The sequence below is a fragment of the Callospermophilus lateralis genome, chromosome 6 (genome assembly GCF_048772815.1).
Source record: "Callospermophilus lateralis isolate mCalLat2 chromosome 6, mCalLat2.hap1, whole genome shotgun sequence".
Lineage (NCBI taxonomy): Eukaryota > Metazoa > Chordata > Mammalia > Rodentia > Sciuridae > Callospermophilus > Callospermophilus lateralis.
The window spans coordinates 137282819-137298440 of record NC_135310.1 but is presented as its reverse complement, the minus strand read 5'-3'; the positions used below and the strand labels follow the sequence as shown (position 1 = coordinate 137298440).

At 38.0% G+C, this 15622-nt stretch overlaps 2 protein-coding genes across 3 annotated transcripts in view; both read left to right on the top strand.

Moving 5' to 3' along the window:
- The window catches only part of Exoc2 (exocyst complex component 2), a 198942-nt gene that overhangs the window by 13086 nt on the left and 170234 nt on the right, over positions 1 to 15622 (top strand). The gene's annotated exons all lie outside the window — the stretch shown is intronic.
- Hus1b (HUS1 checkpoint clamp component B) lies at positions 14020 to 14859 on the top strand. Its single transcript, XM_076859115.1, has one exon. It carries the CDS (start codon positions 14020 to 14022, stop codon positions 14857 to 14859), a length of 840 nt encoding a protein of 279 aa, XP_076715230.1.

The window sequence follows — 15622 nt, the reverse complement described above, 5'->3', positions numbered from 1 at the left end:
TTGCTGCCTAGCCTCCTAAGTAGCTAAGCTAGAGGTGCATGCCATTACATCTCACTACCAATTTCTTTCTTTCTTTCCTTTTTTTTCCCTTTTAGTTGTAAATGGATATAATAACTATTGATTTATTTTTTTATGTGTTGCTGAGGTTCGAACCTAGTGCTGCATGCGTGCTAGGCAAGCGCTCTACCACTGAGCCACAACCCCAGCCCTGCGCTGTTTCCAAGCTGTTTAAGTGATTAATAAAATCACTTACCATTTTAGAATATTTCCTTCCAGAAGCTTCTGCCTATTTCTTTGTGTCTCTATTGCCTTTCTCTCTCTCTCTACCTATATTATCCAACTGTCAATATTTGTGTCTTTTTTTTCCCCTAAGTTGTTATAAGTATTTTTTGGTCTTGTATATGTTTTTAATAACATTTCATTTACTGCATTAGTATTTCCTTGATTGGACCTTCACATTTTACCTACTTCATTTTCTAGGTGTTTGGGATACCTCTCACCACTTGTTATAGAAAATTTCTATATCTATTGGGATTCTTCATGCCTGATAATCACCAGGCTTGGGTTATTTGAATCATTGTTCACCTTTCAGGAATATGTGTCTTTGAAACATATTGGCAAATTCTTATTTTTCAGTATTAGAATGATTTGTAACATAGAAATGCTACATAGATTCAGCAGACAGACATGATTGTCTTAAATATCTTGTGTTAATAGACAATATGGAATCTCAGTTTTTGTTTGTTTTTCTGATGTTGATTTCTTTCACGTTTGCTTATTCCTTGCATCTCCTTGATTGTGAATTGTCTACTCTGCCTTCTCTGTTTCTTTTCTCTTAGGGCCTTATATTTTTATTGAACTTTGTGAGGTGTCTATGTCTACTCATATTTTGTGATATTGAATATTTTCTCAAACTTCCTTTTTGCTTTTCAGTTTTGGTTGTCTCTCTTTAATTAACCTAAAGAAGATGTGCTTCTCTGTCCTCCTACTCTGAAAGCTGTAATGTACGTTTACTTTATGTTTGTCTAGGTCTTTTGGTTTAATTAAAATTATATTTGACTTTCAAATAACTAGAAATTCTTTAATTCTCTGGATTTTTGGAGTAATTTGTGTTAGTCAGCTTTTCATTGCTGTGACAAAGTACATGAGGAAAAAAACAAAACAAGAAAAGATTTATTTTGGTTCATAGTTTCAGAGATTTTAGTCTATGGTTACATGGCCCCATTGTTGAAGGCTTGTGGTGAGGTAGAACATCATGGTGAGGAGGATGTGGTAGAGCAAAGCTGCTCACTTTCTAGCAGTCAGGAAGCAGAGCTGGGGGTGGTGGGGAAGGAAGATGAAAGTGCTGGGAACAAAATAAACTCTTCAAAGGCATACCCCCAGGAGTTTCTTTCCTCTAGCTCCAAAAGTTTCCATCACTTCCCAGTAGCACCACCAGCTGGGAACCAAGCCTTCAACACACTATCTTTTGGGGGGCATTCCAGATCCAAACTATATCAGCAAGCAAGAAAATTATGCTTTTGACTATAACTGAAACATTTTGGGGATCGAGGTTAATATACAGAAAATAAGATGCTAAGAAAATAAAGCATTTGTTTGTTTGGAATGAAGTTATACTTAATTTTGGCTATACTATGTCTAATAGTAAAAAAAAAAAAAAAAAAAAAAAAGTGTTTCAAATTTTCCCATCATATGATGAAATGCCTTACTGTAGCTTTAAGGTAGTTTGCCCATATACCAGATTCTTTGGAGATAATGGTGATTTCTTATGGTTGCTATGTTGGTTCCAGCCTCTTCTGCCCTGCTTCTTAATCAGGGTATGTGGCAAGAGTTCCATGTTTATGCTTGGCCTAAAATATTTTCTGTTTTAAGCCAGATTAAAACCATCTTTCTATATAGCCTTTCTTATCCAGCCTTCCAGAATGAAAGTACATTTAATGATTTATCTAGTTCCTGAGTGTACTTATAGTTAGCTTTTGATACATGACTAATACTAGTACTATATGATCTCAGTATACCTCTGAAGTTAGTTGTTATTCCTATTTTCAGATGAGAAAATTGATTAAGAGATTAAAGGGCCCTGATTATGTTGTATAGATAGGATTTGAATTTATGTCTTCTGACTCCAAAGTAAGTATTTCTTGCATCTCTTCATAACTGAATAAGTTGGTTTGTGTGGCCAAAGTGGGGTGTTGGTGATACTAGTGTTCTTTACCTCATGTAAGCCATCTGATTTTGCACCGATTAAAAAACTTGGTAGTGTTCTTAATGCCAGTTAGTATCTCTCACTTATGCTTTATGGTCACACTGAAGAGCTGATCAGGGAGGTGGTAACTACACTTCTGAAAAACTTCCTTTGTGGTGCCCTACTTCCTTTTTTTTTTTTTCTCTCCAGTCTTAGGAATCAAACTCAAGCTTTAAGCATGCCAGTGCCAGGCAAATACTTTACACATGAAGGACAACATGAAGAGAGGGTGTGTGTGTGTGTGTGTGTGTGTGTTTGTGTTTGTGTTTATAAGCTCACCTGCTGAAGCCAAATTGCCAGGTGGGAATCCTGCTCTGCAGAATTAGTAATGGAATAATAGGCAAAGTATTTAATGTGCCATTCTCATAGAGGAATTGTGAGGATTAAAAGTTATCACATGGGGCCCGGCGCCATGGTACATGTTTGTAATCCCAGAGGGTTAAGAGGCTGAGACAAGAGGATTACAAGTTCAAAGCCAGTCTCAGCAAAAAGTGAGACACTAAACAACTCAGTGAGACCCGGTCTCTAAATAAAATATAAAAAATAGGACTGGGATATGGCTCAGCGGTTGATTGCCCCTGAGTTCAATCCCTGGTACCCCCCCAAAAAGATATCACATGGGGAGACCATAGAAACATGTATGGATATAATAATGATTCAATAAGTAATATTGCTTTTGTTATTATTGATTGATGTCGAAGATTGGTTATCTGTTGATTAATAGCCACTTGTATCCTTCACTTAATATTTGTATTGTTTCTTTTTATCAATTGAAAAAAATATTTTTCTGTTTCTTTGGCTTGGTGTTGGGGATTGAACCCAGGGCCTTGCATATGGTAAGTGCTCAACCACTGAACTATACCCACAGTCAGAAAAATGTTGTAAATAAAGGCATGAGCCCTGTTTATTCCTAAATGCATACCTCAAATTGTAACTCTGCAGTACACATGAAAACTTTAGCCTACTGAATAAGGAATTAAGATAACCAAAAAGTGTAGTGTGAGGATTTGGAGAATCACCATGAAAACATGTGCAGAGTCCCAAATTTCAGAAGTAATGGGTAATGTGATGCTAGGTTTTCTTCTTGTACTCTGGAAAAATGAGGGGTCAGGTATGCTGGATCTTCCTATCTGTGTTCTGTCATTAATCTGCCTTGGATAAATGGCTATTTTGGCTTAAACTAGGATGTATTGATCAGATTATAGCTCTCACAGGCTAGTCATTTTACATTCTTGTGAGAAAACTCTTGGCTATGAGCCCCTGTAAATATCAAAAAGAAGTTAACATACATCTAATCTATAACAGGGTGATAGGAAGAAGGGAGGGGCCAAAAGCAATACCAAAACACAGCTTGCAAACACTTCCTGTAACTCTGCATACTGCATCTAGGACACATGGCTGTGAGGTGTTATTTCCAAAGAGGTGGGGAAGTCCTGTCCATTTGACCTTGCTGGTTGTAGCCCACATGGCCTTTCTTTTAGTCTGACACTCTCCACAGCCAACAATTTTCCTTGGCAGACTGTCCACATTACTGGCTTCTGTAAATTCTCCATTCCACCTTTGGCTTCATCTTCACATATTCATGCATCACCCTCCCAGGGGTAGCCTGAAGAAACTCTAATGCTGCTACACTTTGCCTGGCCTCCTAGGCTGCTTTCCTTTGAAATCTTAGTGGAAGTCTTCATGACCCCTTAATTTGAGCATCCTACATTCCTGCAAAACAAGCACCACCTGGATAATGCCAAGGTCTGCTGCCAGCTTGCCAGTATCTGGGTCTCCTGGAATCATAGCTGCAAGTGGCCTCCAGAGTGCCTATGTTGCTCAGCATGGTGGAACAACTTCTTAGGCTTCCTTGTGCTAACAGGACACCTTGTAATCTCTTCTCTAAGGAGTTTTCTCTTCTGTACCCTGAAGCCTGCAGTGGGTGTGGTCTTGTAAATACCTGAGAAGCCCTCCATTCTCTCTGTGCAAAATACTTAGCATCTTTTTAGGGATTGTTATCTCTTCAACAAGCACACCTTCTTTGGCCTCAGCTTTACATGCACTTTTCTGGCCAAACTGCAAGTTTAAAAAATATTTTAGCTCTGCTTTTTTGCTTCCAATTCTCACAGTAATCCTGGTTAAAAGCTTAAGCAATATCCACGCCACTGATGGAAAGCAGTGCTATCTTGGTATTTCTTCTGCCAGATTAATCAGTGTATCACTTTTAGATTCATCCACACACAAAATCTGAGGACACAGGCAAAATGTAGCCAGATTATTTGCCAGAATGCAACATGTGTGGTCTCATTTCCCTCAGAAGCCTCATAAACACAGTCTATTCCTATTGGTATTCTGGTGTTCACCCATAATCTGTGCTCATTATTCTAAAGCTTTTCTAACCTACATTTCCAAACCTTTCAAAATTCCTCCTGCTAACCAGTTCAGAAAAATGACCCTACTCTCAGTACCAGTTTATAATTAGAGTTTTTTTTTTTTTTTTTTTTTTTTTTTTTTTTTTTATCACAGTAACCATAATACCCAACAAGAACAGTGTAAATGAGGAAAAGTTTATTTGGGGCTCACAGTTTTGGAGATCTCAGACCATAGAGGTCCTACTCCATTGCTCTGAGTTCAAGGTGAGGCAGCATATTATGGAGAATGTGCCCACCAGAGGAAAGCTGCATCAGCTCATGGTGGGATCAGAAAGCAGAGGGCAGGGAAGGAGCCATAGGGAAGATGTACCTTTCCAGGGCATGCCCTTAGTGACTCACTGTCTCCAGCTATATTCCACCTGCCTATAGTTACCTCAGTCCATTTAAACTAGGATTAGGATACATTATCTCTCTCACAGTCCATTCATTTCACATTCTTACGTTGATACAGAAACTTTCAAAGAAACAATGCTATTACTGTGACCAGATCCCCCCCTAGAATAATTAAGGAGTTAAGAATTTCTAAATATATTTTGCTTTTTTCCTGCTTCTTTCCCACATCCTCAACCTTGAGACTCTCTTTATTTTGTGGAATTGACTTTCAGACCCAGGAATGGCTGAACATTGAAGTACATTTTAAATGTTGCTCTCATTTTCTAAATATGGATTTTGGATTAAGGAAGTTATAGGAAGTTACTCTTACCAGCTCTTAATACTCTTTGGTCATTTTTTGACATTACACCTCCCTGTTTGGAGCTGTGGAGGGCTAATGCAGATATTGGAGTGAAAGGGCATCACAGTCAGAGGCTGGCCCTCAGAGTCTGCTTGTTCTTATTTTAGACAGGGAAAAAAATGATCAGATTTTATAGATTAGAGTCTGGTTGTGCAGGATCTCCAAGAGTTAAATTTGGGGATACAGGAAAGACAGACTGAGTCTCAAAAGAGAAGCACCCAAGAATCATTGGAATGCAGGAAACATCCATGAGTAATTGAAATGCAAAACAAGCATTCATGAGCAACATAGCTCATGTTCCTAGCTATGCCCTTGGCCTGATCATTTAACCTGTGCCCTTGCCTGCAAAAAGTAACATGAAGGTGATAAGCAAGTGCAACAAAAACTGGCAGGAAATTGTATAACTCCCTGGCTCACCCTCTAGCCCAGCTCCGAGCAAATGTCCCTTTATAAATATTAATAACTCACACCAAGGGGTTGCTTTCTTTCCCTCTGGAGATGGCCTTCATTCTCCCTTGAACGTGTATTCCTTGCTTTACTTCCAAACCTTCTCACTCAAGATGGCTGGCATTCTCTGTTAAGTCTGTATTTCTTAATGTATTCTGATAAATGTCTCTCCCTTGAGATAATCCACATTCTCCTTTGAATGTTTATTTGCTTTCTTAAATAAATCAGTGGCTCTGACTGGTGTGTGCTGAATTTCTTTTCTTTTTTTTTTTGTCATGTATGCCTATGACCCCACTTGTTCTGGGTTGAGGCTCCCCTCTTTGGGAAGTCCTTCAGTGACATTCCTATGACCAAGGTAAACAAATAATTAAGGATGATCATGGTGGTGAGGCTGTGAGTTTAAGAGGGAGTGGAGTCTTTCTGGGCATATACTGAAATCTGGGCCCTGCTCTTTACTCTTGCCAATGGTAGTGTAGTTGCCCCAGAAGAGATAGTCTTATCCTAAGCACCTAGATTTCTGGGCACATTGTAATCACTGGGGCACTGATTCATAACTAAAGGTGACTCCCGTTCCTTCAGAATGAGGTCATTTGGAATTGTCTGGAGATAGTTTTCATCATCACATTTGGAGGGGAGCTGCTAGCACTTGGTGAGTTGAGGGTAGGTATGTTGTTTAGCATTTTGCAATGCACAGGAGGATAGTTTCCATCACAAAGAGTGGTCTTATCCAAACTCTGTGTTTTGGGCAGCTTTTTCTCCATTGTGACCAAAAGACCTGCGAAGAACAATTTTAGTAAGAAAAGTTTATTTGGCACTTACAGTTTCAGAGTTCTTAGTCTACAGATGGCTGATTTCCTTGCTCTGGGCCTGAGTTGAGGCAGAGGGTATGATGAAGGAAAGCAACTCAGGACATGACAATCAGGAGAAAGAGAGCTCTTCTCACCTAGGATAAAATATATACCCCAAAGTCACATCCCCAGTGACTCACCTCCTCTAGCCACATCCTACCTGCCTATAGGTACTGCTCAGTTAATGTCTCTTAGTGGATGAATGCACTGATTAAGTTAAGCTCTCAGAACTATGATTTCACCTGTAAATTTTCTTGCATTGTCTCACATGAACTTTTGGAAGACAACTAATATCTAAACTATAACACTGTGACTAGCACAACAGTGGAGAACCCCAACTTTGGAGGAGGTTAACAAGAAGTTTGGGATTCTTCCTGACTTCAGCGAGGCTTAAATGAAGCTAGGAGCTTCTGGGCACCTCATGATTCCTCCATATAATTCCTGTTTTGTAGGAATGCTCAAGAACTGAATTGAACAAGATAAAACAGGAGGGTTAATGAAAACAGTGATCATCTAGAAGCAGTGCAGCAGTTTAGAAGCAACAAATAAGAAGGAAAAGACAATAGATGTACACCAGGCTGGCACCCTGACCTAATAAGAATCTGACATCAAGTCAGATATTAGTCTGATGTCAAATGACTATAAAAAGCATGTCCAGGGGCTGGGGATGTGGCTCAAGCGGTGGTGTGCTCGCCTGGCGTGCGTGCGGCCCGGGTTCGATCCTCAGCACCACATACAAACAAAGATGTTGTGTCCGCCGAAAATTAAAAAATAAATAAATATTAAGATTCTCTCTCTCCGTCTCTCTCACTCTTAAAAAAAAAAAAAAAAAAAAAAAAAGCATGTCCATAAAACTCTGTAGTCTGAAGCAGTAACCCAGAAACATACTTAGAACAGTCATCAATGATCATGATAATTGCCACGAGTGAATTTTTTAAAGATAAATTTTGTTCCATATACTACTAGGAAGGCAAATATACATTAGAAAGGTCCCTGCCTCTACAAAACATTACAAGGCATACTAAAAGGCTAAAAACACGGTTTGAAGAAATAGATCTAGGATTAGAACCACACGTAAATGTGGCAGGGATGTGAGAATTAGTAATCTAGGAATTTCAAACCACTCTGATTATGTGGAAAAATATAATGGGAAAAATACAAAGGGCTCTAATGGAAAAATTCAGATAACATATAACAGATAAGTAATATAAGTATATGAGTGAAAACTTTAAGAAAGAATAAAAATAGTAGAAATAAAATCACAGAAATGAAGAATGCCTTTGATGGTCATTAAATTTGAAGGAGAAATAAAGACTTCCCCTAATGGGGGGGAGGGAGTTAAAATGATAAAATTTTAGAGGGAAAGGAAATGATATAGGTCAGAAACTTGTTCCACATAAAGAGTAGTAGAGAAGGAATAAGAGACAGGACTTCTTGATTCTTTCCCTTGAGGTACTGGCACTATGCCCACTTCCCAGAACCCCATCAACAATGCTAAATAATAAAGACACAGAGTATAATGCATTTTGACTGTAAAAAAATAAATTAGAAGTTTTTTTTTTTTTTTTTTTTTTTTTGACACACACTCAGCAGTGGGATACCACAGTGGGCATAGTGAGTTCTGTGGCTTATTCAAGGAAGAAATCTATCCCAAAGACTGGGCAAAATTGTAAATAAGCAATGAAAATATGATGAATGCTATCTTCTCCTCTGCTTTAAGATGTTAGTAGTGTACCTTGTTGTGTCTTATGTAAGAAAATATCTTGTAGTATTGTGATGCCAGTTTTCAAATTATTTTGAGAATAATCCTTCAAAATTATAAAGGAATTATTTCAATTGTAAACATTATAAATTCTTTAAAACCCCCAAATTATTGTATTTTCAAACTAAAAAATGAGAAGGCTACTAAAAAACAAGAAGGCTACTAAAAAATGAGAAGGCTTAATTTACCTTATTGATAAATATTAATTTCTAAATCCCACATAAACAAGAAATCCTTTGGGGTTTCCTTCCTTTCTTTTTGAAATTTTTTGGTTTTTAAACCAAAAAGCACAGCACATGGCAGAGCAAAATAGCTTATAAATGGCCCAAGAAACAAAAAAGGAAGATACTAGGGTCTCACAATCCCCCTTTGAGGTTATGTCCTCAGTGACCTAAGCTTCTCTCATTGAACTGCATCTTTTAAAGGTCCATAGCACCTCCTAGTAGCACCACTCTGAGGACCTAGCCTTTAGCACATGGGAGTTTGGGGGACACTTAACATTCAAACGGTAGAAGATGCTAGCCTGAACATAAAAATTGAAGACTTTGGCATCAATAGTCTGTTTACTTATACAAAAAAGCTTTTATTTATTTTTATTTGTTTATTTTTATTGATTCTATTATTTTTTTTAAATATGCGACGACAGTGGAATGCATTACAATCCTTATTACACATATAGAGCACAATTTTTCATATCTCTGTATATAAAGTATGTTCACGTTAATTTATGCCAGTATACGTGTACTTTTTTTTGCATTACAATTCTTAATACACACATATACCACAATTTTTCATATCTCTGTTTGTATATAAGGTATATTGACACCCAATTCAAGTCTTCATACATGTACTTTGTATAATGATGACTGTCACATTCCACCATCCTTGCTAATCCCCTTCCCCCTCCCTTTCCCTCCCACCCCTTTTCCCTATCTAGAATTAATCTAATCCTCCCATGCTCTCCCTTCCTACCCCACTATGAGTCAGAGAAAACATTGGCATTTGTTTTTTGGGGATTGGCTGACTTCACTTAGCATTATCTTCTACAGCGCCATCCATTTACCTGCAAATGTCATGATTTTGTTCTTTTTTAATGCTGAGTAATATTCCATTGTGTATAAATGCACTTTTTTTTTTTTTTTTATCCATTCACCCACTGAAGGACATCTTGGTTGGCTCCACAGTTTAGCTATTATGAATTATGCTGCTATAAACATTGATGTGGCTGTGTCCCTGTAGTATGCTGTTTTTAAGTCCTTTGGGTATAATCCGAGAAGAGGAATAGCTTGGTCGAATGGTGGTTCCATTCCCAGATTTCCAAGGAATCTCCATACTGCTTTCCAAATTGGCTGTATCAATTTGCAGTCCCACCAGAAATGTATGAGTGTCCTTTTCCCCCACATCCTCCGCAACACTTTTTGTTTGTCTTCAAAAGAGCTGCCATTCTGACCAGAGTGAGATGATATCTTGGAGTAATTTTGATTAGCATTTCTCTGATTGCTAGAGATGATGAGCATTTTTTCATATATTTGTTGATTGATTGAATGTCCTCTTCTGAGAACTGTCTGTTCAGGTCCTTGGCCCATTTATTGATTGGGTTAGTTGTTTTTTTGGTGCTTAGCTTCTTGAGTTCTTTATATACCCTAGAGATTAGTGCTCTATCTGATGTGTGAGAGGTACAAATTCACTCCCAGAATATAGGCTCTCTGTTCACCTCACATATTGTTTCTTTTGCTGAGAAAAAAAATCTTTTTAGTTTGAATCCATCCCATTTATTGATTCTTGTTTTTAATTCTTGTGCTATAGGGGTCTTATTAAGGAAGTCGGGGCCTAATCCCACATGATGAAGATTAGGGCCTACTTTTTCTTCTATTAGACACAGAGTCTCTGGTTCAATTCCTAGGTCCATGATCCATTTTGAGTTAAGTTTTGTGCATTGTGAGAGATAGGGGTTCAATTTCATTTTGTTGCATATGGATTTCTAATTTTCTCAGCACCATTTGTTGAAGATGCTATCTTTTCTCCAGTGCATGTTTTTGGCACTTTTGTCTAATATAAGATAATTGTAATTTTGTGGGTTAGTCTTTGTGTTCTCTATTCTGTACCATTGGTCTACTGGCCTGTTTTGGTGCCAATGCCATGCTGTACTTGTTACTATTGCTCTGTAGTATAGTTTAAGGTTTGGTATAGCGAAACTACCTGCTTCGCTCTTCCTGCTTAGAATTGCTTTAGCTATTCTGGGTCTCTTATTTTTCTAGATGAATTTCATGATTGCTTTTTCTATTTTTATGAGGAATGCCATTGGGATTTTGATTGGAATTGCATTAAACCTGTATAGTGCTTTTGGTAGTATGGTCATTTTGATAATATTAATTCTGCCAATCCATGAGCAAGGTAGATCTTTCTATCTTCTATGGTCTTTGAATTCTCTCTTTAGGGTTCTATAGTTTTCATTGTATAGATCTTTCACCTCTTTTGTTGATTCCCAAATATCTTATTTTTTTGAGGATATTGTGAATGGGGTAGTTTTTCTCATTTCCTTCTCAAAGGATTTGTCACTGATATACAGAAATGCCTTTGATTTATGGGTGTTGATTTTATATCCTGCTTCTTTGCTGAATTCATTTACTAGTTCTAGACATTTTTTGGTGGCATTTTTTGGGTCTTCTAGGTATAGAATCATATCGTCAGCAAATAATTCTAATTTAAGTTCTTCTTTTCCTATACTTATTCCTTTAATTTCTTTTGTCTGTCTAATTGCTCTGGCCAGTGTTTCAAGAACTATGTTGAATAGAAGTGGTGGAAGAGGGCATCCCTATCTTGTTGCAGATTTTAGAGGGAATGCCTTCATTTTTTCTCCCTTTAGAATGATGTTAGCCTGAGGCTTAGTGTAGGTAGCCTTTACAGTATGGAGATATGTTCCTGTTATCCCTAGTTTTTCTAATGTTTTGAACATAAAGGGGTGCTGTATTTTGTCAAATGCTTTTTCTGTGTCTATTGAGATGATCATATGATTCTTATCTTTAAGTCTGTTGATGTGATGAATTACATTTATTGATTAAATTACCGAATGTTGAACCAACCTTACATCCCTGGGATGAATCCCACTTGATTATGTGCACAATCTTTTTGATATGCTTTTGTATTTGATTTGCCAGAATTTTATTGAGGATTTTTGCATCTATGTTCATTAGAGATATTGGTCTAAAGTTTTCTTTCTTTGAAGTGTCTTTGTCTGGTTTTGAAATCAGTGTGATATTGACCTCATAGAATGAATTTGGAAGTACTCCCTCTTTTTCTATTTCCTGAAATAAATTGAAGAGTATTGGTATTAGTTCTTGCAGACAAACTTTTATGGCAGCCCTCTTTATGCTACTCCAGAATTTTTTTTTTTTTAAATATCTTTATTTTACTTATTTATTTTTATGTGGTGCTGAGGATCGAACCCAGAGCCTCATACTTGCTAGGTGAATACTCTACCGCTGAGCCACAACCCCAGCCCAGTCCAGAATTATTAAAGGTCCAAAAGTACAATGGCCTTATGATAGATGTGGAGAGCCTAGGAGTCATCACTGGATACTGCCTTTTAATGGGTAGAACATTGCAGAAACAGGTGTAAGAGGATTACTTTTTATGTGTCTATGGAATTCCTAATCTTTAACACCAGTGATAGAGGCACTTTATTTATTTGGTTCTGGAGTTTGAATCTAGGGTGCTTTATCACTGAGAGACATCACTAATGTTTTTATTTTTTGTGCTATGGTCTCCACTAAGTTGCCAGGGCTGTCCTTGAACTTGTACTTTTCTGTTTCAGCCTCCTGAGTTGCTAGGATTCCAGGCATGCTCTATCATGCCCAGCTCGAGAGATGCACTTTAGGGGAAATCCCGAGGGACCTATGGGCAAATATGGGCCATAAAGTAGAACTAAAGCTTTACATCAATTCACTTCCTGACTACCATGACCTCCAGCCTGACTGAGTTGATGCTGTGCATGGGCTATGAACAGAATGAGATTCAGGACTCATTTGTGGGCCAGGAATAAGATGAAGCCAGCTGTCAACTTTGGGACTGTGATACCTCAGCTGGAGTGGCCCACCACACCATGAAGCACCTGCCTTCTGCTGATCTTCAAAATTACTGCTGTCCTTCTTTACATTCAAGGTAGACTGTACAGTCTCTGTAGCCCTAAGCAACAAGCCTGCCATCTCTACCTTTATTTGGTTCTATAATAGGAAATTATCTTCTTGGGGAGGACTGGGAGTTAGGGTGGGAGGTCAACACCACAGACTTCCTGATAGTCCCTTCTTTGATCTAGAGATGAAGACTACCCATCCCCAGCAGTCTCCCAGCCCTGTGACTGTCCCTTCCACTCATAGCACCCTCAGCAGTGTTGGAGCCTCTGATAATACCAGTTGTGCTCAAGGTTTATCTTTCAAAAGAAACCTCTTCCCTGCTGGACAACTCTGATCAGTACCAGTAGAACTTTCTGGAAGGTATGCCTCAAACTTTTTCCTCTCACAGCAATGACTAGCAGGGGGCCACCTTCATCCACAGACACTTTAGTAGTGAAGAAAAGCTCAATAGGTTTGGTATATAAAGATTCATTATTTCATTTTTCCTAAGGGTAAAGAGCACTATAAACTTCGGGAGATGTTTGTAGGGACAAAGGACTAATATTCTTATGGGAGATCTTAAACATCAACAAACATAAGCTTCATAAAAAGAGGCGAAGACCATGAAGGTAGAATTCACACACTTAAAATGCAGAATGAACCCATTTATTTTACCCATGACATTACTGTATATAAAATGAATTGTGCTGATGGGAGGTTGTGTTGTTAGAGCTTACTACATGCCAGTTTGGTGGTAGTCAAATTTTTAAATGTGTATCTTTAGTTCTCTTTGAATTTAATGCAAGGAAATAGTTGGGAAAATGGACAAAAATATTTTGTACAAAAATGTTCATTGTTTTGTGTTATTGTAGAAAAAAATTGAAAATCATCTAAATGTGAGTTGTAGAATAAGTGATCATATAATAAAAAAAAACAAGTAGCCATGAAAATGACATAAATTTGTGTTTTAACAACATGGAAGTATGCCAATTATCTATTTACGTGTGAAAATCAGGTTGTAAAGTGTATGTCTAGTATGCTATAATTTTTTTTTTTTTAATAAGAGAACACAATATGTGTCCTGATTTGAAGAAGACAGTACTGGGTATAAGCCAAAAAAGATCAAAAAGGGCCTAGTTATGAGCGATGCTTTTAATTCTCCTCATACTATATAGAATTTTTATTAAGTTTATGCAAAGGAAAACTATCCTTTTTATAACCAGAGTGGGAACAGTGAAGTTTTTTTGTAAGAGAGGCAGAAGACAGGTGAGAATGGGCAGGGAGGCCCCCTTTGGTAGCTCTACACCAAAGGGGCCTGTAGGTAGGCGGAACCCAGTGCATGCTCTGCTAGAGGCAGGAGTGGGGGCGGGCAAGTGGGTGCACCTGGGGAGCCGGAAAAGGGTGCAGCCATAGGCGTCTCTCTTTGGAAAGCGCAGTGGCTACTCTCTTCGCTGCAGCATGAAGTTTCGTGCCAAGATCATCAACAAGGGCTTTATAGAGCTCTTCATTCAGGTCAGTGGCACCATAGCAAAGCTGGCAAAGGTCTGCGTGCTCCGTGTGTGCCAAGACAAACTGTGCTTTGGTCCCACAGGCCCCAGGGCCACCCGAGAGGCCAGGCTGTGGTGTGAAGTGATGCGGGGAGCCTCCTTCCACCAGTTTAACATGGAAGGTGTTTCTGAAGAGCTCAATGAGATTTATCTAGAGCTGATATCAGAGCATTTGTACAGAGCTGTGAGAAGTGCAGGAAATGCTGCCTCCCTGAAAATCCAGCTGACCAACAAGCGTCGCCCCTGCCTCACAGTGGTGGTAGAGCTGGCATCGCGCACTGGGCACACCCATGTGATGGTCCATGATCTACCTGTGAGGGTGCTTCCCAGAAGATGGTGGAAAGAGTACCCAGAGCCCAGTATTCAAGTCTCTGATGTGAGTGTTTATCTGCCAGCTTTCAAGACCCTGAAGAGCATTGTGGAAAGGATGGCCAACATGGGCGATAACGTGCTCGTGGAAGCAAATCTAAATGGTAAAATGAACTTGAGTATAGAAACTGATGTAGTATCTATTAAAAGTTATTTTAAAAATCTTGGAAATCCTTTAAAGTCTGCTCATAGCGTGACCCAAGACAGAGACCCGGAGAGCATGGTGCAAGTGCGGGTAGAGAATAGGAAACTTCTGCAGTTTTTTGAGGGACAGCAGATAAATCCCACAATGGCCTTATGCAATATTTTGAGCAATACTCTTCTTCATCTTGTTTTGGTTCATGAAGATGTTTCTCTTCAGTATTTCATTCCTGCCTTATAAAAAATGCAACCAGCCTGGATTAAAAACAAAAACAAAAATCACAAAATTTAGGATCTCTTCATAATTGAAATAGACCTTGAGTTAATTCAATTGAGTCTGTACCCTCAGTGGATTATGAGGGTAAATGTTTCATTGAGAGCTTCCTTTGCAAAATTGATATTAAAGACAATCATTGGTGAAATAGATGGAAAAGATATTGTAACAAAATAAATGTAAATACCTCTAAATCCTAAAACAATTTTGTCATTATTATAAAATACTAATATGAAGAATGGTATTTTTCTCTTTTTAAAATAAAATAAACATTTTCTGAAAGACTTTGTGTAATCCAGAGAAGTCAGTATATTTAAAAATAAGGGTATTCATCCAGCATTTATGTACATCACATTCTTTGTAAGAAACTGTATTTTGTTAAAGGAGATATTAGTGTACAGTTGGCCCTTGAATGGTAACTGTGTGGGTCCACTTATGCAGATTTTTTTGTGTGGTGTAGATTTGCAGCAATTTGAAAAATTCATAGAGGAGGTGCTTAGCCTAGAAATATATTAAAAAATGAGGAAGAAAATGTCACAAATACATAAAATATATGTAGATAAGTCTTTTATCTTTTAGCACCATAAAATATCCATGAATCTATTAGTTACAATGAATGAAAACTTACACACATAGATACCATACATGGTCCCATTTGTAGTTGATAGAAATATAAAGCTGAAGTATTACAACTGTATAAAATCAGCTCTAGTATATTTTGTATTACTGT